We start from the raw sequence: 24,868 nt of genomic DNA, 5'->3' as shown, positions 1-24,868 counted from the left end.
GTTTTGGATTTATTTGAAAAAACGGTAAAGAGAAAATATTATGTTTCTTTTATCGAGATTTACGAGCCCTGAACATATTTGCACTTATTTAAGACACACCCTGTATAGAAATCAGGGAACTACCCTAATGCAAGGTAAACCAATGCAATGCAATGCAAAAGCAAATATTGTTAAGAATAAAATTTATTCATAATTCTCATTAATTACTAATGATCTATAAAGGGGGCCCGCAAAGGCTGAGCTTCCCCTAATAGTTATCTTATATAATATGGCCAGTCCGACCCTGCGTCGATCCGTTCTACGGGGTATCCGTAAAGGGTAAGGGGAAAACGAAATTCGCTATATACGAGCAATTCATCGGCGTGCTATAAATAGTTTAAATAACATTACTTACTTGTAAAAGAATTTCCATAATACCTAATCAGTTTTATTTTTTCAACGTATTTTCACGTAAATGATACATAATTTTTATAAAAATTAAAAAAAATAAGGAGAAAAGTAATAAAAATTTAATAAAATCACGCACTGTCTTCCAAGCTTGGTCTACTTCCGTTGTATAAAAATTAGGATAAGCATGGAAGGATTCTACCATATCTTCTAAGAATTATAAGTTTAATTTTTAAATTATTTTCATATTATATTAATTTATTTTCATATCATATTATTATAAGTTTAAAATTCTGCTACTTCAGTTCTTTAAAAATGCAAAAAAGTTTAAAATTTTCATTAAAAATTTATTCGTTTTTGGACTTGTGTTTTGCTACTAGACCGACGATATTATAAATATATGCTTATGAATATCATATTTTTTAAATTTAATTGATTATTTTTAAATCTGTTTAGGTAATATTCATTTCCACTTTCAAACAATAAAGCTTGCTACCTCCAGAAGTATATTTTTAATTCTTATTTCTGCAAGACGAATATCTGCTATCTCCCTATTGTGTCTGAAAAAGTAACGTAACACGAAATATTGAGTTTTATTGTTCCTCAGCAAATAAAATTCTAATCTCTTTATCATATTAACGCATCAAAATACTTCCCACATGTGTACATATTCTTTTGTACCGTTTTTTTGCTCTCCTGTAAAATTAGGAATAATGGAGTTAGCAGTTTATCACGTTTCATCGACGAATATACTATTATAGCTAGTTATTTATTTATAATTTCAACACTTTTCTAACTTCACAAAACCTCAATTTAGTATAACTTATCATACCTTTTTTCTATATTCTAGGTGGTTAGGTGCAAAATGGACAATATCTCTGGCATTCGTCGCCTACATGCCCTTTATCATGGCCCAGTTCTATCCGAAATTCCACACCATGATACCAGCAGGGCTAGCTGTAGGATTTGGAGGAGGCCCACTATGGTGCGCAAAGTGTACTTTCTTAACAATCGTGTCAGAAGCTTATTCTAAAGTCACTGGAATATCTTCGGACATCGTAGTGACCAGATTTTTCGGAGTGTTTTTTATGTTCTACCAGTTTTCACAAGTGTGGGGCAATTTAATCAGTTCAGCAGGTAAGATTCTTGCGAGCTACATAAATACAGTATACAATACTGCATAATAATTCTTAAATTGCAGGCAATTAGATGCATTAATTACTGAGCGCCTATATACGCTCTCAATTTGTAGATATTAGTTCAGTTTTAATCATCTGCTGATGATGCTAACATGGCTAGCAAAACGCTCGTTATTTGGCAATACTTATGAAATTGTTCAAAAAATCATTTGTGGTATTCTTTTCGTTTCTTCTCAAAAGCATTTCTTCTAGTTCTATTCGGAGTAAAAAGGACTTTTGTACCTCGCCTGCAAACGTACAGTCTGGGCACAAAAGTTATAATTTTTACTCCTAATAAAACAATATATTATTTCTATTTTTCTATACCAGTTATTTGGCTTTTTGTCAAATTGTTTTTTGTTGTTTGATTGTTTTGAAATAAATCGAAAGAGATTCAAATGCTCTTTCAAACTATATTGGGGTTTCTTATACCTATCTAGCCCAGATTTTGAATAAAAGGCGATTTTTTAATAAAATCCCAATCAAGATGGCTGGTGCCGCCATGGCAATTGTCCAGTGACGATTAGAAACTATTTTCAAAATCGACATTAGTTTATGGACATTATCATTTAGAGTTATAAATGTTTACTTAAATTTACCTACAGTAGATTAATAAGTAAGTATTCATTATTTTATCAAGAATAACAAAGCAGTATCTGCTAGCGGGAAGAATGGATATGTTACTAGTGATTTTATTTTGCGAGGAAAATTGCTTCTTGGCCTCAAGGGCTTATGCTCAAAGATATCCAAATAGGAATCTTCCTGATAAGCTTTTCTTTGAAAACCTGCTTTTCCTATTTCACAGAGCTGGTAGTGTGGTTTATAAAAAAACTATTCGGCAGAAACCTGTCGTTGGAAGTGAAGAAAATGAATTTGCCGTAATTGACTCTTTTATAGAAAATCCATAAAATAAATAAAAACAACATAAACTAATTTTAGTTTTGAAAATAGCTACTATATATATATATATATATATATATATATATATATATATATATATATATATATATATATATATATATATATATATATATATATATATATAAATTCGGGTCAGAACGTCCTACGACGTTGTCCGATGCCTAACTTCCACCCTGTGCGATTTTCCCATTAATCTTCGGTCAGATTTTTCTCGCTCATCGACCTTCTTATTCCTTCCATCCATGTTTTTCTTGGGACGTCCTCTCTTTCGTTTACCAGGTGGTATCAATGAATGACTTGTTTTGGAATTCTTTCATTGTGCATTCTCTGAACGTGGCCGTACCATATTAATTGTTTTTGTTCTATATCATTTACTATTGTTCCCTCTATTCCCATCTATTGTCTAATGTCTTCATTTCTGATCTTATCCCTCCGTGAAATTCTCATTGCTCTTCTAATCGCGTCCATTTCTGTTGTCTCTAATTTCCTTTTATTCCTTTCATTGAGTCGCCATGTTTCACATCCATAGAGTAATATGCTTTTAACTAGTGTCTCGTATATATTATATTTTCTGTTTTTTGTAATTTCAGTGCTCCATAGAATGCCATTTATGCATCTGATAACTCTTCGTGCCTGTATTACTCTGTTGTTTATTTCTCTATCGTCCGTTCCATCTCCTGTAAATATCGATCCCAGGTACCTGTAATCTTCACATGCCCTAATTTCCATATTATTGTCTAAAATAAGATTTTCTGTATTAGCTCCAATTGGAAGATATTTTGTTTTTTCTGTATTTACTGTGAGACCCCATTTATCATATTCTTCAATTATTTTCCGCACCATATATTCCATGTCATCTTTGTCGTTTGCAATTATGGCCTGGTCGGTCTGCAAATTGCAAGGTGTATAGGCATATGTCATTTAGTTCTATACCCATTCCGTTACATTTTCTTTTCCATAGATGTAAGGCCTTGGCAATATAAATTTTAAATAGTGTTGGGGATATATAGCAACCCTGACGGATCCCTTTAGTGATAGAAATTTCCTCTGAGAGACCGTTGACCGTTTTTATTTGTGATTTTCCTCCATGGTAAAGATTTTGTACAGCTTTTATCAGAGCTGCGTTAATTCTTGATTCGTGCAATACTTCCCATAATTTTATTATTGGCACTGTATCATATGCTTTTTGTAGATCGATGAATGTTATATAAACTTCCTGGTTCATTGCAGATTTCTTCTCGATGATCTGTTTCAGTGCAAATATATTATCTGTACATGTTCTTCTTCGTAGCTGGAGTATTCTTCTTCAATTAAGTTCCTCAGTATCCTTCCATAGAGGCGACTCATAGTGCTGGTGACCGAAATTCCCCTGTAGTTATTGGGATCCTTCCTTGAGCCCTTTTTATATATAGAGGAGATATAGTTTTTTCCACTGTTCAGGTACTGGATGACCATTTAAGCACTGCTTAACTATGTTTGTTAACATTCTAAACAGTTTTTTGCTTCCAGATTTTATGAGTTCCGCATATACTCCCTCTGGGCCACATGCTCTTCCATTCTTTAAAGACATTATAGCGGTCTTTATTTTGTTGGTATCCACGTAGATTTCCTCTCCTTCAATGTTTATTTCTGGCTGTGGCGGTTCTTGATACTCAGGTCTGTTCTCTGACAACAATTTGGAATAATAAAGAAGGAAGATTGGAATAATAAAATAGCTACTAACTGTCACTAAAAACTTGCCATGACGACACTAGCCCTCTTGGTTGCCATTTGATTGAAAAATTGGTGTGAAAAGTGGATCTTAGTTCTGACATAACCTGTACATTTCAAAATAATTTTAAATTATGCACATTGCCTTCCCCCATATACTCATAAAATATGTTGTTTCTACATCTTTCCGTTTTCGTATAATCAACCGAGGCGAATGAGGTGTGCCACCCTGTATTTAAAGACACTAAAAATAATTTTAACCAAAAAATTCAAAAAGCATCTTTAAAAAATTAAAAAAAAGTAGTTTTTAATTTATTATTAATTACTTAAAACAACTAATAATAATAATAAAAATGTTTATTCAAAATAATCAATTACAAAGTATATAACACTTCATATCCAATAGAAAATAAACATAGAATCCTCTTAAGGTAAATCCTTGTCTGAGGTTTCATTACTACAATAATAAGTACAAAGTTATTATATCCATAATTCTAAAATAATATCTAAAAGTATAAAATTAATTATTTCACATCCACACTAATGCACGCAAAAAAAAAAAACCTATAAAAAGCACCTTATACCGCATAAATAATTAAGACATAGGGCAGATGGCACGTTTTAAAAATACATAATATTTTATTTTTAATATTATTATTGCTTATATATAAGTTTCTATGTATCACATTCTGCTAAGTATAAGTTGATCTATTTTGGTTATTACATATCAAGCCTCCCTTCCTTTTTTTTAAGTAATAATTAGGCACAATTCAACATTTCTATGAACAATTACTTATCAACTTTCAATGCCTTTTTATCACCTATATCCAGTATTTTGTTAAGCATTCAACGAACATAATATTTTATTAGTACCACTGTTCAGTATCCTAATATAAATCAACCTTCACCACACAGAGGTAGTCCCGAATATATGAATTCACTCAATTTTATATAATATGCTTTTAAATATTTAACCTACAATCTGTCCCATATCAAAACACCTACGGTTTACAAAAGAAATAAGAGATGAAATATATAGTCTTTGTTTTACAATACACTCACCATATTTTTAATACTAGAACAAGTAATAAATATAAGAACGAAAATATATCACTATAATATAATTAATCAGAAATATCAGTATTTTTTTTAGATGAGTCAAACCTGATTGTAATATATAATGCACTATACTAGAAAATACACGATAATCTAACTACTATACATTCTTATAGACATAATATACTGTCTTAATGAACATATAATTTAATAAATAATAATAAGAAACAACATATTAAATTTTCTAAGTAAAAGTCTTAATTGCACATAGTAAGTAAATCGCGAATATGCTTATATCAATCAGATTAAAGATAAAACCGTTATAAAATTTTAAAAGTTTGCAAAAAAAAACATGAGAACATAGCCAAGCACAGACGGGCGCACCAATGTACTACTCGTATAAATATGAGATAGACTTTGTTCGCGCGCACAAACATTGTCTTTTTATCCTTGATGATATATGATTATTATACCGGCTTCGTGTGACTTCTGGTTGTTGGTCTTTGTCCTTTGCTTGTTGACTGTAGGGATGTTGTTATATGGCTATGTGATCCCCTGCGCACTTGCGCAGTAGATGTTTTTGGAGCAATAGTAAATTCAAAAGTATTGGTCGGTTTAGCTACTGCTACGGAATGGTATGTTTCTTGCTTGTGACGATCTATACCAATAGACTGAATAGGTAGTTTACTAATGGGTGTACCCGGAGCACTTAGAGATGGTCTAGTTGGAGTATCGGTGAACACTTCGCTATCTGATTCGTTACCTATATTTCCCCTCTCCACCAGTTGCTCGTAATTGTAACTTTCGTTCCCTATCACAAGGACTTCTTTTTTAATGTAAGCCCTTAACCCTTTTTTCTTTGCTTCTTTCAAGTTTTGGTTAAGTACATTTTTGACCACTCTTTCCTTCTTGGAGAGGTCGTGGTCAATGAAAATCTGCTTCCCTTTCAGTTTATAGGCGTTTCGGAGAATTAAGGCCTTTTTTAGATACGAATTTAACTCTATGCGCAATGGCTTATTTGTGTCGTTTCCCAAGTAATATATATTGTTTATATCGTTTAAATATATATCTATTCCTAACAGACTCTTTAGTTGATTAATTACCCAATTAGCTAATTCAATATCTCTTAAGTTTTTGTGGTCCCTAAGCCCAAATATTATTAAGTTGTTTTTCCTAGCCAGTTTTTCTAGTGTTTGTACTCTGCATTCTAATTCGTTCAATTTACTCTGTATTATAGTAATATTCTCCTTTAAAACTTCCGTCTGAATTAATAAATCCTCTCTGACCGTTTTTATATCCTCTTTTAATTCTTGTTTACTGTTTTGTATTAAATATTTTATTTCTTCAAATTGTTTGTAAATGATCATATCTGCCATTTTTTAGGATTGTGAGTGAATATCTGTTATTCAATTAAATTAATTTGCAATTGGCAACGTCGAGCCGCTATAATTTTCCAAAACTGGGTCAAATATGTATTGTTATTCTGTGTAAACTATGGTCAAAGTCCAATGCTAATGACCGCGGCGTGGCTTTTTACAACAAAATTGTATTTTTAAAGATGTTTAATAGATATAAATATGCACTTTTGTATTTAAAGAATGAAGGCTTACTTGTGTGAACTATCTGTAACACTTTATTCAATTTATCACAACTAGGGACCACAAAAAACTCAAAAATTTACTCCACGATTAAAATATTACTTCTACTACACTTCGTGCCAGTGTTGCCAATTTATTTTAAGATATTTTACTAACTATACTTTGAGTGCTGAGATCGAGGCTGAGATATGAAAAAAACTAAAGGGCCGTAATAAGGAACACCCCTCAAATGTCTGTTCTACACGCCCTAAGTATAATCTCATTAATTCGATGGGATTATCTAAAGCTAAGGACCGAATTCCATCTTGCCCATCGTCTTTTCAACCCTTAGGACTATTATTTTAGGTATCCGAAATAGCTTTAACAAAGTGGTTTTGTCTGAAACTTGCTGCTAAGAGTTTCCTAGTTAGGATCTCAACGGCTTGCTAAAAATTAATCTTAATAACCTTAATAATACGTTAGCAAATGTCTAGAAATGATATTCAGATCCTTAAGAATGTTTCTGGGTAGTAAAACAAATAAATCTCTTATATCTGTTACAGTCAAAGCCAGAAATCAATAAATATTAACAATAATTATTAGTAAAAGATCACATTACCTGATTTGCGAACTACGCCAGTATGAGTTTATCAACTAATTTTGGTAGAAGTTTACTAGTGAAGGTTAGTATTCACTAGTACATGTAATTTTAGCTCTCTAAAGCACAAATTACCTATAACAGATGCGAAAGAAAGCGACTGCATCGGAAGAGTGGTGTAAATACACCAGTCGTTTAGTCCGGAAACCTATGCTGTGACGTATTCGCTTGCTGGAATGACATAGTGCGTGGTTATATGTTTCTTTTTAAGAACGCGTGTTGGATTTTTGTTGAACTTTTGAACTGTTATTTCTAAATTTTGGTAATTTGTATATCTTATTTAAAATGTGATGCAAATGTGTTTATTTATAAGGAAAAAAAGATATTTATAGTATAAAAAATTAATTTATTTAACAAAATTTAATCAAAAATGTGACAAAATAGTTACCTTTCTATTGGTTCTATCGGACTTTTTTCGACTATATAAATCTTTATTTGTAAACTTTAATACATCAAATATTTTCAATCTAATAAATCATTTAATGATGTAAATAAGAGGAAATTTCTCACATGGGTGGTCAAATTTTATAGTTTTCATTATATCAAACAGCCTCTGAGAAATGTTTTTAACTCAAAATGCCTTTAATTATGTTTGACTACATCATTAAAAAGGGTCTTCAAATACATCAATGTGATATTTGTCTAAAATTTGCAAAAGAATCCGAATCTCTGGATAACTCGAAATTATTTACCCATTTGATCATGAAAGTGGAAAAATTTGTTCATTTTATTTATGGCTGGAAAAATTATTTATATTAAATTTGGATGAGTTTTGCACTGAAGAAAACATTCAGAGGCTGTTTGATATAATGAAAACTATAGAATTTGACCACCCATGTGAGAAATTTCCTCTTATTTACATCATTAAATTATTTATTAGATTGAAAATATTTTATGCATTAAAGTTTACAAAAAATAAAGATTTATATAGTCGAAAAAAAGTCCGATAGAACCAATAGAAATGTAACTATTTTGTCACATCTTTAATTAAATTTTGTTAAATAAATTAATTTTTTATACTATAAATATCTTTTTTTTTTCTTAATCTCCTACGAGCTGATATAATATGACGAGCAATCTATTAAATTACTGTGACATTATACAGAAAAGTCCACAGACTTCGAGACATAGGAAAATCAAGTCCATTTAGCGTGTATCAAATTTTGACAAGTTTTCAAAATGACAGTTTTGTTTTAGACTGACGTTTAATTTCACCTGACTTCTCGGTGAATGATTTCTTTTGATGGGGTACATAAAATCTAAAATGTACGGCCACGAAGAAATTCAAAACTTGGAGCAGTTAAGGCAGAAAATATTTAATGCCTTTGACACTATCACCCCTGATATGTTATCCAATGTGAGGAGGGATTTTATGATCGTTTGGGTTATTGTTTAATGCAAGAGGAGGCACTTTTGAACAATTCTTGTAATTTTAAATTTCATTATCCTGTTTTTTTACCGTTTACCCATTACCTACCTTGACGAACATGGGAAAACGAAGGTCCGTTTCAGGACCACAAATATTTTGATTGAGAAAATTGGTAACTTTCTTTTGGATTAAAAAACAAAAGTTGTTAATATAATACCAATTTAAAAGTGTTTTAGTAGTTTTAATACCCACTATGATATAAAATTTATTATTATTATAATGTACATTATTATTAATACTATTGTTCATTCGAAATGGCATTAAGGCCCAATTGCAACAATGATTTAAATTTTTCTTAAAGATAAGTAGAGCTTAGAATGAGCTGTATTTATATTTACATTAATATTCACTTTAAATGAGGGAATTTGACTGATACAATTTTTGAATTTGAATTGTTAATGATACTAACAATTTTAGTTCAATTTTTAATAAAATTTATTTAATATTAATAGAAATCCAAGAGATTTGAAACCTCTTTTAGCGATTTATAACATTCTCAAATGAATTACAGGTGCCCTTATTTTCTATAAAAATCACACAGCTTATTTTTGCTATAGCTATAAAAAAAATAATTTTTTAAGGTGTGAAAATTGCGACACACGCTAAATGGACTTGATTTTTCGTATGTCTCGAAGTCTGTGGAACTTTTTCTATGCCTCGATAACATATTGGTGCAGATTATTTTCACCCAAACAAATAATAACCCAAACTATACATTGATGCGGATTGTCTATGAACTCTTTCTGAAGGTCACAGAAACCTGAACGCGTAATTCGGTGTTCTTTCGCATCTGTTATAGGTAATTTGTGTCTAAAGCTTTAAGGCAAAATAATTGAACCTTTTTTTTCATGTATCATAAGTACAGACTAAATATACACTATACTTTGAAAGAAAGATCACTGTCATGTTCTTTGTAAAATTCTAATTTGTAAATTCTTAAGTTAAACGCACCTTTCATTGAACACTACATTAGTAATACACTTTTTGAAAATTATTACTGTAGCATTTAATATTTTAATCCTAATAGAGGTATTAAATTGAGATTTTTCTTTCAGTTTTGTCATCAGGAGAAAGCCCTCTTGCCGAAATCCAATCAAACGTTAGTTTCAGCAATATTACCGAGGTATTTAAAGAAATTGTTAACATTTCCACGCCTCAAAGAGATAGCGGCGATATATGTGGAGCAAACTTCTGCCCTGGAACGTCCCTGGAAGCCGTCCCTAATCTCACACCGCCTTCTCCGTCGAAAATTCAAACTATTGCTGGAATTTATTTAGCTTGCATGATCGTGGCCAGTCTAACAGTTGCTTTCTTTGTGGATTCAGTGAAACGGTAAGCGTATATGTATATACAGTATATTAAGTTCATTTTTATATACAGGGTGAGTTTCCTACGATGTTCTCTATGGGTATCTCGGAAACTACTGGAGATAGAGAGTCGGTTAAATGGGGAAAAGAATTGCAGTTTTGTGGAGTCATAAATATGCGCCTTTCAGATTTTTGAAAAAGTTCATGGCTTACTAGATATTTCGAAAAAAACAAATTTCGGCTATTTTAAAACTTGTTCCTAATTCCATTATAAGCTATTTTAGACAAAAAGTTTTCAGATAAAAGTTGTAGATAATCATATCCTTTATGAGAATGTGCCCTCCGTTTTCTTCTGAAGCCTGTCATTTTTTGACATATGACACAAACATATGTTTTTTTAAATGGAAACCATAGTTGGCCATGACTTCATAAAAAGCGCCATTTTTAAGCTTTTCAGCGATATAAGCTATAATATGTTTTCTTCGAAAAATTACGGAGTTATAGACACTTCTTATCATTTTTAAACAATTTAACTTAGTTAGCCATCGAAACAAGTTTAATCGCCTTTGCTCTTAGAAATGTGAAGCTGTCACATCCAAACTTCGTAAATTAAAATTACCAAAAATTATAAATATGAATTTTTCAAATGAAGAAAAGCGTGTAGGATTATTGGTTCAACTTTTCTTGAACATACATTTTCGAGGATACGTTGACCGGTGAATGTTACGTTTTTTAGAGAACGGTTTCCAAGACATGTAGGAAAGTTTTTAGTTATAGCCAATTCTTATCTTTTTTGACTAATTTCAATTAGATTGCATGTTATTCTTATTCTGTTATGATTTATAACTTATAAAAAGTCACAATATATTACTAAACGGTTCCAGAAACGGTTCCTTACAATTTACATTGAACAAACTAAAACTTAAAAAAATAATATCACTACACACTTTAAGTTATTTTAGAAAATGTTCCGCCATTGTTTTGAATTGTATCTTTTTAAAACCGAATTACTACCTATTCTCGTAAAAGGACCGGTCGACTTAATTAAACTTCTCTAGTACCGCCACTCGAGAGCAACGACGATTGAACTTGTTTCCATTTCTAACTAAGTGAAATTGTTTAAAAATTATAAGAATTGGCTATAACTCAGTAATTTTTCGAAGAAAACATATTATAGCTTATATCGCCGAAAAACTTAAAAAACGGCGCTTATTATGAAGTCATGGCCAACTATGGTTTCCATTTAAAAAAACATATGTTTGTGTCATATGTCAAAAATGACAGGCTATAGAAGAAAACGGAGGACACAGTCTCATAAAGAATGTGATTATCTATAACTTTTATCTGAAAACTTTTTGTCTAAAATAGCTTATAATGAAATTAGGGACAATTTTTAAAATAGCCGAAATTTGTTTTTTTCGAAATATCTAGTAAGCCATGAACTTTTTCAAAAATCTGAAAGGCGCATATTTACGACTCCACAAAACTGCAATTCTTTCCCCATTTAACCGACTCTCTATCTCCAGTAGTTTCCGAGATACCCATAGAGAACATCGTAGGAAACTCATCCTGTATAAAAAAACTACTGTTCTTAAAGAAATAAGACTCCCGAGTTTAATAACACTTAATTTAATAAAAAAAGAATAAAGAAAAAGGAATATAAAAAAAGTTTCTGTTTTAATATTCAAACATATAAGGAGTGATACAAGAAAAGCTCTAGTGTCTGGTTTTACGTGAAAATAAGATAACAATATATAAATTGAACCATTATTATTTAGCTAAAACTTGTAGTTACCGGCACTTAGAGAAAAACTACCAGAATTACATCGTGAACTTTACCGTTCTTCACGAAACCGAAGCAGAGCCACATCTTACAGATATTCAAACCCAACTAACTTTATGGTCAATTTTTCAGTACGACCTAAAGGTTGGTAGGCAGTTCTAAGTACTGCTTAGCCAATAACATTATCCCTGAAGGTTCCCAATCCCTTTTGGATTGGTCAACTTGCCACCTTCCTTCAATCCAACTTGCTTGAACCGCCTGTTGCTAAATGACACCTGTTTGCTCGTTTAATATATTTAACTTAAGCTCAACGATTTTAAGCGGTTTCAAGTACGTGATTTTCTTGTTACCACTTGTTTTATTACCATTTAAGTGATGACGGTTTGACGTTTTTATCTTTAGAAAAAGTCCATCTTTACAATTTATGTGTGTTTAGAGTTCTATAGTTTATTTCTTTTTTTTTTTAAATCGCTTTAGTATAGACCTGTGAAAAATAGTTTCGTAGATGTTTGCTTTACAACTTCTTTGTTAAAAGGGTCCTATCTATAACAAAAAAAAATCGAAAAGATCGCTTTCAGGTAATAAAAAATAATCTGTTACAATTTGCCGTCTCCTTAAGGAGGAAGCTATTGTTTCCAAAAAAAAATAAAGAGAAAAAACTAAATCTGAAAAAAACAATATAAGAGGTATTACTAAAATACAAATCGTATAAGACTGACAAACAAATGAAACAATAAGTTCACGATATGATTGTCAACTTATTGTTTGAAAAGTTTGATTGTTTGCCAAGATTTACAAATGAATTGACTGATAGGAAATTACCGTTCTAGAACGGTTCTCTCGTACGGTTGGAACAAACACATAAACAACTACACCTAATACCAACCATGATAATAGCTGTAAACAATTTCTCCTACTTCTTAATCGATGCTTGATTTCTTCCGTATACGGGTTCCGCGTGAAGGAATCCATCTTGTTCTTCTTGTTATCGATGTTTTCTGATTACGTTAACTGGATTAACTGAATTATGACAATATAACTGCCTGCAAATGTTTGTTGCATGCTTTGAGCGAAAACTGGCCTAAGTCACGCAAACGAACGCATGCCTATAGAGGAAAGTGACCGGTTAAACTGAAAACACTGAAGAAAATACACCTCGAAATATACCAAACCTAAAACATAAATTTAATGAAAGGATTTTTCTGAGAAAGTATTTTTATTAATCACGCTGTTTTTCTTCATACTTTAACATTAAACCAAGTAAATATTTTGTGATTCTTCAAGGGTCTTAAGTAAGATAAACGACTGTAATACGAAGAGGAAAAAGGGTAAAATAGGATCCGGTATTAGTGTCGTTCTTTATCCCAAACTTTGTTATAGTGATAAATGCAACTCCTTCAGACGTTCACACCGTCGAGAGATCTCGCGAAAAGAAAATGAAAAATGAATCTATTCGCGGATCGCGTTTTCATTAAAAAGAAAGTGCACGAAATTTGTCAGCTCTGCCAGGTCGGACGCCTTTTTAAATTTTGCTGATTGTCGTCGTGATCTGAGAATTTTATGCATAAACTTTCGGGTTTCACTCAAGATGATAGTGGCACTGATTAAAGTGCAGTCGAAAAAAAAAAACATGTAAGAACATAAGCGTAGCGTTTTTAATTGAAGGAATGCTGTTCCTATTATATCCTTTGTTGTTTTAAGGTAACTGTTCTTTCGTTTAGCCGAGTTTAACTAACTTTAATGTATTCTTGCTTGACAATCGATTAATTCGTATAAGATTTTTTAAATTTAAAATAAAAACCTGGTAGTGGCTCTTAAAAATGTCAGTTTTTGAATAGTTGTTTTTAGTTTTAATCGACCTAACAAAGCCTTCGACTCTGTGAACAGAGATGCACTTTGGGCAATTATGAAAAAGTTCGAGTACCCAACAAATTTCTTACAGTGTGTAAAAGCCTCCATAACAACAACAAGTCGAGAGTGATTTCTCTATCACCATCATGGATCACAGAGCGATACCTTTCTAACAAACACAGGAGTTAGGCAGAGATGTGTCTTAGCGCCTCTCTATTCAACATATTTATGGCAGCACTCTCCTTTATAGTAGACAGCAAACTGCAGGATAGAGGATTGGACATTAGATACAGATATGACGGAGGTCTGTTCAACATAAAAAAGACTCACGGCAAAAACACGTATAAAGTTTATCACAGAACTTCAATATGCTGATGATTGCGCTATAGTTTCAAAAACGTTACAGCAATTACAGGAAATGTTGAACACTCTTACTCCTTTTGTATCGGAGGATATTAGCTACTATCCGGCTCTTATTATATGTATCGATGATTTGTTTGTTAAGAGTAATGATTTGAGTTCTAATACGTCTTGTAAGGCATATAATTTCAAAAAAGCTGACTATTCCAGTATATACCGAACAATATTTAATACTGATTGGTCATTCTTGGATGACGTTACTTGTGTTGATCGAGCCGTCAATCAGGTGTATGGAGTGTTGTATAGTATTCTGGACACTTATGTACCTCTATACAAATCGCATAAAAAACAATATCCACCGTGGTACAATGCCGAAATTATTAAAAATATTAAATTAAAAGCCGTCTATCATAACAAGTATAAGAAATATAAGAGAGATATATTTTTGCAGAGGTTTAGAGTTGAGAGCACTTATTAAAAACTTAATCAAAGCTAATTACGAAAATTATATTCGCGGAGTCGAAACATCTGTATCTTCAAATCCACAACATTTTTGGGGCTTTGTCCACGCGAGGAATAAATCTTCTAGAATACCCGGTCAAATGAAATTTAATGATGAGGTACATGATTGTCCAAACGAAATAGTGAACAGTTTTGCTAGATTTTTTCAGAGTATTTTCACCCCACCCGATAAAGATGATGTTGATTGGAATCAGTCTGTAGTTAGCAATGAATTTAATATAGCGTTTCTTAATATTACGGAAGAGGAAATACTCATAGCTGCAAAAAAAAATAAAAAAATAAGATGACATCGGGTCCTGATAAAATTCCAGCATTTCTGGTGAAGGATTGCATTGGCATATTAGCAACCCCACTAGGTAAAATATTTAATTTAGCTGTCAATTCAAACACCTTTCCAGAGGTGTGGAAACAGGCAAGAGTATGTCCAATTCTGAAATCAGGAAATCAAAATAACGTGGAAAACTATCGTCCCATCTCAATCTTATCAAATTTTGTTAAACTACTAGAAATAATTATGTATAATCGAATATATACTTCAGTACGTGGCAGAATATCTAGTAATCAACATGGTTTTATGACGGGTAGATCTACCGTTACGAATTTAGCATGTTTTACACAGTATGTGTCTGGATGCATTGATAGTAATGGGCAGGTAGATGTTGTGTATACAGATCTTGCCAAATCATTTGACAAATTGAACCACTCTATATTACTGGACAAACTTAACTGTATGAGTTTTACCACACCATCTTTATTGTTTTTACAATCTTATCTCTCTCAAACAAAGCAATTTGTCTCATATAATGGCTACTGTTCGAGTGACTATATTGCTACGTCAGGAGTTCCTCAGGGATCGAACCTGGGCCCACTTTTATTTCTATTATTCATTAACGATCTAGATAATATCCTTAAGTGTTGTAGACTATTTTTTGCCGATGACTTAAAAATATTTTTGCGTATATCGGATGGGACGGATTGTAATTTCTTGCAGACTCAGATTGATCGCGTTGTGGAATGGTGTGGTGAGCACAAACTAAAGTTAAATGTTGATAAGTGTAAGGTAGTGACATTTTCCAGGAAAAAGAATGTATAGTATTTTAATTTAACGACTTAGTGTAATTAAAGACCTTGGAGTTTATTTTGATTCGTCCCTTTCATTTAGTGATCATATTATAACCAAGGTACGTGAGACTCTTAAATTTTACGGCTTTACAGTTCGCAACTGTACGTCTTTTACTGACCCAAATGCATTTTTAATATTATACTCAGCATACATTAGAACTAAACTGGAATATGCTTCATTGATTTGGTACCCTGTATATACCTGTTACAGGCAGCTTATTGAAAGAGTACAGAGAAGATTTTTAAAATTTGTCACATATAAAGTTAGCGGAGTGTATCCTGAAAGGGGCATTCCTTACATTAATTTAATTAACACCTTTAAGTTGCAAACTCTCGATTTGAGAAGAAAGTGTGCATCAATAGTCTTTCTGTATAAGCTGTTGCATAATGGAATAGATAGTTCTGAGCTTGTTGCACATATAGATTATTTAGTTCCTTCTATGTCAACTAGATCGCATAGAACATTTTATTGTGCTCGAGCCAGAACTAATTTGTTCCTTAAATCTCCAGTTTATGTCATGTGTAGCAATTATAACGTAATATCTGATAAATGGGATATTTTCTATGATAATTTGAGTCACATAATTGCTTTAGCTGATAATATGCTGCTCAGCGATGTGATTTGAGTTTTTGTTTCTTTATATAATGTTTTGTTCTTATATTTTGTTTATGCTTGGGTTTTTTTCTTTTTTTTGTTCATCTGTACTTGGTATCTGATGGATTGTATCATACACCTTTCAGTGCTTTTTTACTCCTGTTAATTTTTAAGATTTAATTTACATTGAATGTAATTTTTTTTCCTTTATTGTTTATTTAGAGGTTAATTTACTACTAATTTATAGCTATATACATATTGTAAAATTGTCCTATAATTGGTTTGTTACTGTTGGGCAATAAAGATTTATTATTATTATTATTATTATTATAACACATATACCTGGGCATGCGAGGGTTTGGGTCTTAAGCTGAACATTGACAAAACTAAAATTATGTGCACTCCCCCGGAAGATCACAACAATGCTAAAAAAATCGTAGAAGAACTATTGGAATATGTAGCGGCATTCAATTATCTCGGCAGTTTGATTTCGGAAAAGACCAATATCGACTCTGAAATTCAGCACAGGACTAGCAGCGCCTCAAGAGCATTCTGGAAATTAAAAGACAGGGTTTTCTACAATCATGACTTGAGCACAAAAACGAAACTTGCAGTGTACCGAGAAATAATAATTCCCATCATGTTATCTGGGAGCGAAACCTGGGTGTCGTACATCCGGTACACATGAAGGCATTAAACAAGTTGCAACAGAGTTACCTTAGACAACTCTTAAGAATCAATCAATCATGGTTTTATCATGTCTCAAACGTATCGGGCTTTTCAGGCACAGAAGTCACATGAAAGAAAGCCCGTGACCATTTTCTGATTCGTGTCAACTCGTCAGTGAGCAACGGCAGTATGTATGTGTGTTTTCTCTCTCTCTCTCTCTCTCTGTCTTTATTCCTACAAGAGGAATGTAGTGGTCAGGTGATGTGTGAGGTTTGTCTCCATAATTCCCTGTCTTGTGCTTCATGTACAAGCGTGTGCAGTGGCTTGTGGGTGATCTTTAATAGCTGGTCTATCCATCGGGAGAGCGAGCGGCCTCTTGGTCTTCTTCCCGGAACCTTGCCCTGTATAATGAGCTCTTTTCCATACAGTCAGTATCCCTCCTCATAACGTGACCGAAATATTTAAGTATACGTGACTGTATAGAAGTTGAGAGGCGTTCTGTGATGTTCAGTTCTTGGATTATGGATTCATTGGTTCGCCGGGCAGTCCAGGGAATTCTGAGCATTCGTCGCCAACAGTACATCTCAGCTGCGTCAATTTTTTTCATTTCTGACTGTCTCATCGTCCAGGACTCGGAGCCATGCATTAATATAGGAAATATTAGGCAGTGAACAAGCCTTTTTTTAAGTGTTTAGATATGTTTTTGTCTCGCCATATCTTTGAGAGTTTTCGCACTGCCACTCTTGTCATTTCACATCTTCTTCTTATTTCCCCTTCTAACGATCCCGTGTTGTTTATGAGTGACCCAAGATATATATATTGACTTACAACCTCAAAACGACCAATGCTCACTACATCAGGTTTGTTGTTGTTTTGCCTGTCGATAATCATAATATTTGTTTTAGAGGGATTAATTTCAAGTCCAAGTTTCTCGCTTTCGTCTTCAACCAATTCTTCTAAAATTGGTTGAGTAACTCTTCTTCGTTTCCTGCTAGAAGGACCGTATCGTCTGCAAATCTGAGGTTGGTAATTTTGTGACCATTAATTGTTGTCCCCCCTTGCCAATGTTCCAATGCCCGTCTCATGATATATTCAGTATATATATTGAATAACTGAGGAGATAGTATGCACCCCTGCCTAACACCACAGGTAGGCTGGAAGTCTTCCGAAGTAACGCCATTGATGGTAATTCTACTTTTGCTATTTACATAGAGATTCTGGATCAATGAAATCAAATGAAGAGGCACGCCCATTTCTTTAAGAACCATCCATAGTTTTGACAATTTGACTTTGTCAAAAGCTTTTTGGATAGTCTATGAAAGAAATATACAGCGGATTGTTAAATTCTCGGGCCTTTTCGATAATCTGACGGACATTCAAAATGTGTATGTGTGTTTTAGAGCAGGAGAAATGGGGATTCATAATGTCGATTTTGTCTCTAATGCATGATTACATGGATACATTATACTCTTTTCTAAACGTATTATTCAAATACTTTACTCATTTAATTATGTCTCACAAGTTACTATGGTTGTTATTAACAATAAAATAGAAAATATTAATTCAATGCAACACAAATTCCCTGCCCAAACGATATTCGAACTAACTTTTCGTAACGATAGATACCATATATATTTCCACTTATTATTTGTTCAATTTGAAATTTGCAGATACGATAAGGGCAGAAAAGGAAGCGGTAGCGGATTGTCCGGCGTACGCCTGCTGGCCGTCACGCTGAAACAGCTCGCCAACCCTTATCAAATATTAATTTTGCCCATCACGATGTTTATCGGTGCCGAGCAAGCATTCATTGCGGCGGATTTTAATTCGGTAAGTAATAACAACAGAACTAATATAAAAGATTATCCTTATATCATATCTTCGTCGACATAAAGTGGCATTGATTGAAGAAAAAATATGTTTCATTTGTTGTAAAATTACAGTAAGTTGATTACAGTTGGATTACATATAAAACACTAAATCAGCACAATACACCCAAACAACTTTACTTTTACACTGGACGTACGTTTCGCTAACCATGTTAGCATCTTCAGCAAATGATTAAAACTAAACTAGATATTATTCAACAAATTGAGCGTTTTAACACTAACTGGGCGTAACAATGAAAAGAAAATTGAGAACAACTACAGATTACTATTTTTAGGTGTATTAGTTATTAGAAATACTGCTAATTGTCTAGAATTTGATACTATTGAAAAAATACCACTACATGCAGATATATTCCTAATGAGTCATATCATAGTGTTGCCTTGTTTAAATTTCTTAGTTCATAGATTAATTAGTTTTCCTCTTACCAACGAAAGATATAAAATAAAAAGAACTCACATTAGGAATGTAGCTGAGTGTAATGGATATGCGTCTTCATTAGTTGATAAAATAATGAGAAAACGTAGGTATAAGTTTGAGATTTCTGAAAATTCGACTTTTCAAGTGGAGAAAGATACGTCAAAATATTTTTCAATACCGTTTGATAGAGAGTTATCCCTTGGTTTAAAAATAATTTTTTAGAATGTCAATTATAAACTTGTGTATAGTGCTAATAATTAATTACAACAATTATTAGGCGATCCTAAAGATAAAACACCTCCACTGGAAAGGTCGGGTATTTATGAAATTTTGTATAAAAATTGTAATCAGAAATATGTTGAACAAACTAGAAGATCAATATTATCTAGATTTAAAGAACATATTGGCTGAGATAAGATATGGTAGACCGGATAAATCTTACGTTGCCGAACATATTGTTGATAAAGAACGTTGTATGGATATAAATGATCGAAAATGAATTAAACAAGTCTCAAATTAAAGGCAATAAGATTCACATGAGAGCGTCAAAATTATTAAATGTAAAGATAGTATGAGACAATGGCCCACCAATCAGCGAGTATATAAACGCTCAATTTGTAGATATTAGTTTAGTTTTAATCATCTGCTGATGATGCCAGTGTAAAAGTAAAAGTGTTTTAGTGTATTGTGGTGATATAGTGTTTATTTTGCAGTAAGTTGGTGATAACATTTTTGGTCTTTTGTTTAACTTGCAAACCCTGTATTACGCAACCATTTTACCGATAACGACTGCACTGTTCTCCAAGCTCGGCCTACTACATCGGCCTAATAAATCTGTCTGAAAGATAAACAGAAAAAAAAAGCGTTTGATACGATTTTTTTCGCAGCTTTGTTCGCCATCAGGAAAGAGTAGAGAGGAAGTAAAAATTGGAAAGTGTGTTTTTGGTTTGTAATTCTTACTGTAGCTGACAGTTCAATTAAAAAAGCGTCAAAACAATAAACTGAAAGTTGTCAGGGACGAAATAATAAATCAGCCGTGTAGCCTTTTTACTGGATTTCGTTTTACAAGTTTTGCAACAGTAAACTTTTCTGGAGACTTTTGGAAACATCAAAACATATCTGATATACACAGAAAAAAATTGTATGAATAAAAAATATTGTTTTTGTTAAAACCTATCCTCCAATGGTCTAAGAAACTCGAAAAAAAATATCAGCACTTATGACAGGGAAAAACCAAAGATTTTCGTTGATTTAAGTAAAAACAATTTTCGAATTGTCACGGGGTTTCTAACAGGACACTGCCTCCTCAACGAACACCTCAGTAAGCTGAGAAACAACGGTGAATGCAGATTCTGTGGGAAAAATGGGGAAACACCAGAACACCTTATCATTGAGTGCGCCGAGACGACGACCGTTCGTGCCATGAACTTTGGTAGGGCTGATGTCAAGGATGGAGAGCTGGCCTCTGTAGAGCCGTCTCAGATACTGGCTTTTGTTAAAGCCCTGAGACTGTATGATGAGTTATAACTCGTTATAACTGAAGAAAGGGGAACACACAGTAAATCTGTATGGTCGTTATTTGTCTTGTGCTTGATTTGAGTATTTTTTGCATAGAAAAAAGTTAAAACAATGCAGCCTCTATCTTACAAAGAAACAGAGTTCAGGATTATTATTTCTCTTTGTGTATTGTTTTTATTTATCGGGAGCTGACGCTTAATTCTCTAAAAGAAAAAATCCCCTATAGTTCAGTTCTTGTTTAGGTTCCTCTAGCGATTTTTGCCAGAAAGTTTTTCCGTACTTCTGTTTTTGTGCTTTTCATCGGTTCCCGTAATTTTCTTTTTAAACTAGCCCGATATTTTCATCAATTTTCTTTCTTTCGCAATTACAGCCGTCATACTACGCCCAGCTGAATTCAGAAATGTGCTAAAAGGAAACTAATTGGAATGCCTTTTTTTCGGTTTTCGGATTTCTTGTTTCTTCGTTTGATGTCAAAATTATGAAAACATTGATTTCAGACCGTAATAAACTTGCGGGGTTTATACGCCATTTTATTACAGCTGTTTTTTTTTAAATGTATATATTTTATTATGAATTTATTGGGCAAGTCTACAGTAAGATGAGAGGTATGTTGGAATGCGTCCGCAGCGGTTTTTCGGTGGTAACGCTTGCGAATTGTGAGCTACTGCCTAACCAGGCTGCAAATGGTGCCTTGTGCCTCGTTCGCTTCCCTTTTTTTAGGATCACTGGTTCATCGTTGCTGATTCCTCCTGTATCGACGAAGCCGGAAGGCAGAAACACTGAGTGTCTACAGGTAGTCATGTTTTAGTCATGTTTCATGGCTAATCTTACTGTAGACTTGCCCAATAAATTCTTTCTTCTTTTTTATTTGATTAATTATTATGCAAAATAATTACTGTATATTAAATATATTTTGTTTCTTTTTAGGCCTTTGTCTCCTGCGGTTGGGGCATTAGCAACATAGGCTTCGTCATGATCTGTTTCGGCGTTTGTAACGGCCTGGCCGCCATATTTATCGGAGGAATTATCAAGATTACCGGACGGACACCGGTCATTTGTTTAGCGCTGTCCCTCCACGTGGCCCTTATAGTTACCCTGCTCGTTTGGAGGCCGAGCGAACAAGGAAAGCTCACGTTCTTCGTTATGGCGGGACTGTGGGGATTCTGCGACGCTATATGGCTCGTTCAAATCAATTGTAAGTAGAGAAAATCTTTGATAGAACCTAAATATTAGAATAAAATAATATGACTATTTAAAATTTTCTTTTCGGGAAAAAAACTCATAAAACCTCATATTTCTGGGGTAGAAATATACTAACCATAAAATATTTGCACTTATTTAAGACTCACCCAGTATTAATGTTTGGTAATTTATTTTATTTTTATTTTGTTTTGGGGATTGCAACACTCTGGCACTTTGTTTTTGTATCAGTATTTTAGTCACTCACAATTTTATTAATAACTTATATAATATAATGAAAAAATTGAATTTGAATATTTAAGGCTCGCCATTTCAAAACTAGGTTTAACACACAATTGATCACAATTTGCCTTCTTTACAGGAATCTAGTGGAATAATTATATCTGCTTGTAAAATGTAGCTTCTGTTTCGGACCCTGTAAAATCGGTCAAAAGCTCTTTGACATACTTCTCTGACAATCATCTTTTATCTTTGTAGCTTTGTACGGCATCCTGTTTCCGGGAAAAGAGGAAGCGTCCTACAGTAACTTCCGGCTGTGGGAGTCCACCGGATCGGTGATCACCTACGCCTACAGCCCCTACTTGTGCATAGACGTCAAACTGTACTTGTTACTCGCCTTGTTGATCATCGGCGCTGCGGGCTACACCAGCGTCGAAGTCATCGAGTGGAAGGGAAAGCAGCGACAAAAGAACGGCGGAAAGGGCGGGAAGAGGGAGTTTAAATTGGTGAAGGACATGGAGAAGTCCGGTGAGGTCGCTGAATAAAAGACAAAGGAGAGTGGATGTAATTAAAGATGTTTTGTATGTATAAAGCATTCCAGTCTGTCCTTGAATGTTCAAAATGTGTTTTATGAGTATGTATAACGACTTGGCTACTTAATTAGACATCCTGGAGCCTTTGGAATAGATATAAATATAGCTGACGCTGTTTGGTTCCCTTTTTTTAAATTAGATAGTCAAATAACAACATTAGGTCTGTAAAAGAAAACCTAAAATAGAAGGATTTTTCCTCATGTCGTTTAGCTTTCCTGAGATAACTTTAGAGTCGATCCTACAACATCTGTGCCAATTATTGGTTCCAGTGTTGGAACCAACGTTGGATGCATCGTGTAGGACCAGCTTTAGTCATATTTTATTTGGATCAATAAATACAGTGTTAGCAAATGAATACAATATGGATGTAAAAATTTAGTTTATATTTGGTTATGTTTTTTCCGTTCCAAGAACACTCTTTTTGAAACTATACTTTTCATGCTGTATGAGATTAATGTGTGCTGAGGAGATTAATGTTTTAACAAAGATTTCAAGTACCTCAGTAATGAACGTCAATAAATCAGCTCTCGTTCAATAAAGAAAATTATTTAAGCCTGAAGAAAAATTATATTTCTACGCCTACTGAAGTGGCGTCTTTATTCGATCATACAGGGTAGCCCATCGAAAGGGGTCAAGTGGTACCGCATTGAAAAGGGCTTTCTATTCTCTACACTTTCCCGCTTCGTTTTTGAAAATCGGTCGGGCCATTGAGAAAATATGAAGGATTGAAATTTGAAAAGTTTATTTAAACATTTATCAGAGTAAATGATAAGGATAAATTCCTTCGACAAATTTGATGTTTTTTCTTATTATTTCTAGATGTTTACGCATTTTTTCACTTGCCACAGGGATGAACGATTGGGTTAGGTAGAGTGTACTTTCTTTTTGAAAGGTGTAGTTAATCGGCACAACTGTCGTTACTGGGCTGAGGACAACCCCAGGGTTTTTCACGAGGTGCACACACAAAATCCTAAGAAATTGAACGTGTGGGCTGGTATTTTTAGAAATTCTATTGTGAGTCCTGGAAATCTAACAGGTGATATGTACTTGGATTTACTGGAAAATACCATCGACCCAGCCCTAACTGACATCATAGAGAACAATCCTGGATACGTTGAAGCGGAACTAATATTTCAACAAGACGGTGCACCTCCACATTACTCTCAAAATGTGCGTAATTATTTAAACAATAACTTTCCCGTTCGGTGGATAAGACGAAGGGGTGCAATTGAGTAGCCTCCCCAGACACCCGACTTGACTCCTTTAAACTTTTTTCTATGGGGAAACATAAAAAGTAAAGTGTATAGCACTCCACTCGCCTCATTAGAAGACCTGCGAAGACGAATTATTGATGTTTGTTGCGAAGTGACCCCGCAAGTTCTTCAGAATGTTCTAGAACGGGTTGAAAATAATTTGTATTACTGTATGGAGGTTGAGGGGCAACATTTTCAGCATTTTCTTCATTAATAAGATAAGTTTTTTTTAATTAATTCAATTTTTTTTGCGTTTTTTGCAAAAAAGTACTTTTCAAATTTCAGTCTTTCATATTTTCTCAATGCCTCGACCGATTTTCAAAAACGAAACGGGGAAATATAGAGAATAGAAAGCTCTTTTCATTGCGGCGCCACTTGTCCCCCCTTCCCATTTGAAAAAAGTTGGGGGATGACAGCCCCGCTTAGAGGGTTGAAAAGTTGTGCCTCTCAAAAGTTGTGCCCCTCACAAACAAAATTGATGTGTTTTTGGATTTTTCGAAAAAAAAAATACCCTGGCTGTTATGCCTTGCGGAACGTTTTCGATGGGCCACCCTGTATAATAGACACTGAGTGCACATCTTTGACTTAACCAGAATATACGACTGCAATATTTTTAAGACTTTTGATATCATTTCAGAAGTTATTTCAATCAT

General features: G+C 33.4%; 1 protein-coding gene across 1 annotated transcript; it reads left to right on the top strand.

The window, feature by feature from the left end:
• The first annotated feature begins 1,241 nt into the window (after positions 1–1,241).
• On the top strand, positions 1,242–23,677 carry LOC115883121 (UNC93-like protein). The gene is made up of 5 exons (XM_030901432.1): positions 1,242–1,524; positions 9,972–10,248; positions 18,796–18,955; positions 21,878–22,145; positions 22,628–23,677. The coding sequence occupies exons 1-5, from the start codon at positions 1,284–1,286 to the stop codon at positions 22,912–22,914; spliced, it is 1,233 nt and encodes a 410-aa protein (XP_030757292.1). The 5' UTR covers positions 1,242–1,283; the 3' UTR covers positions 22,915–23,677.
• Positions 23,678–24,868: the final 1,191 nt, after the last annotated feature.

Source organism: Sitophilus oryzae, unplaced genomic scaffold (genome assembly GCF_002938485.1).
Source record: "Sitophilus oryzae breed Bouriz unplaced genomic scaffold, Soryzae_2.0 scaffold_180_pilon_pilon, whole genome shotgun sequence".
NCBI lineage: Eukaryota > Metazoa > Arthropoda > Insecta > Coleoptera > Curculionidae > Sitophilus > Sitophilus oryzae.
This window is presented reverse-complemented; position numbering and strand designations above follow the sequence as displayed.

Bases quoted from the DNA above. Each gene is read 5' to 3' on its own strand.
- LOC115883121 (XM_030901432.1), top strand. From the start codon at position 1,284: ATGCCCTTTATCATGGCCCAGTTCTATCCGAAATTCCACACCATGATA. The intron at 10,249-18,795 runs GTAAGCGTATAT...TGAAATTTGCAG, and splicing joins TTTGTGGATTCAGTGAAACG to ATACGATAAGGGCAGAAAAG. The intron at 22,146-22,627 runs GTAAGTAGAGAA...TTATCTTTGTAG, and splicing joins ATGGCTCGTTCAAATCAATT to CTTTGTACGGCATCCTGTTT.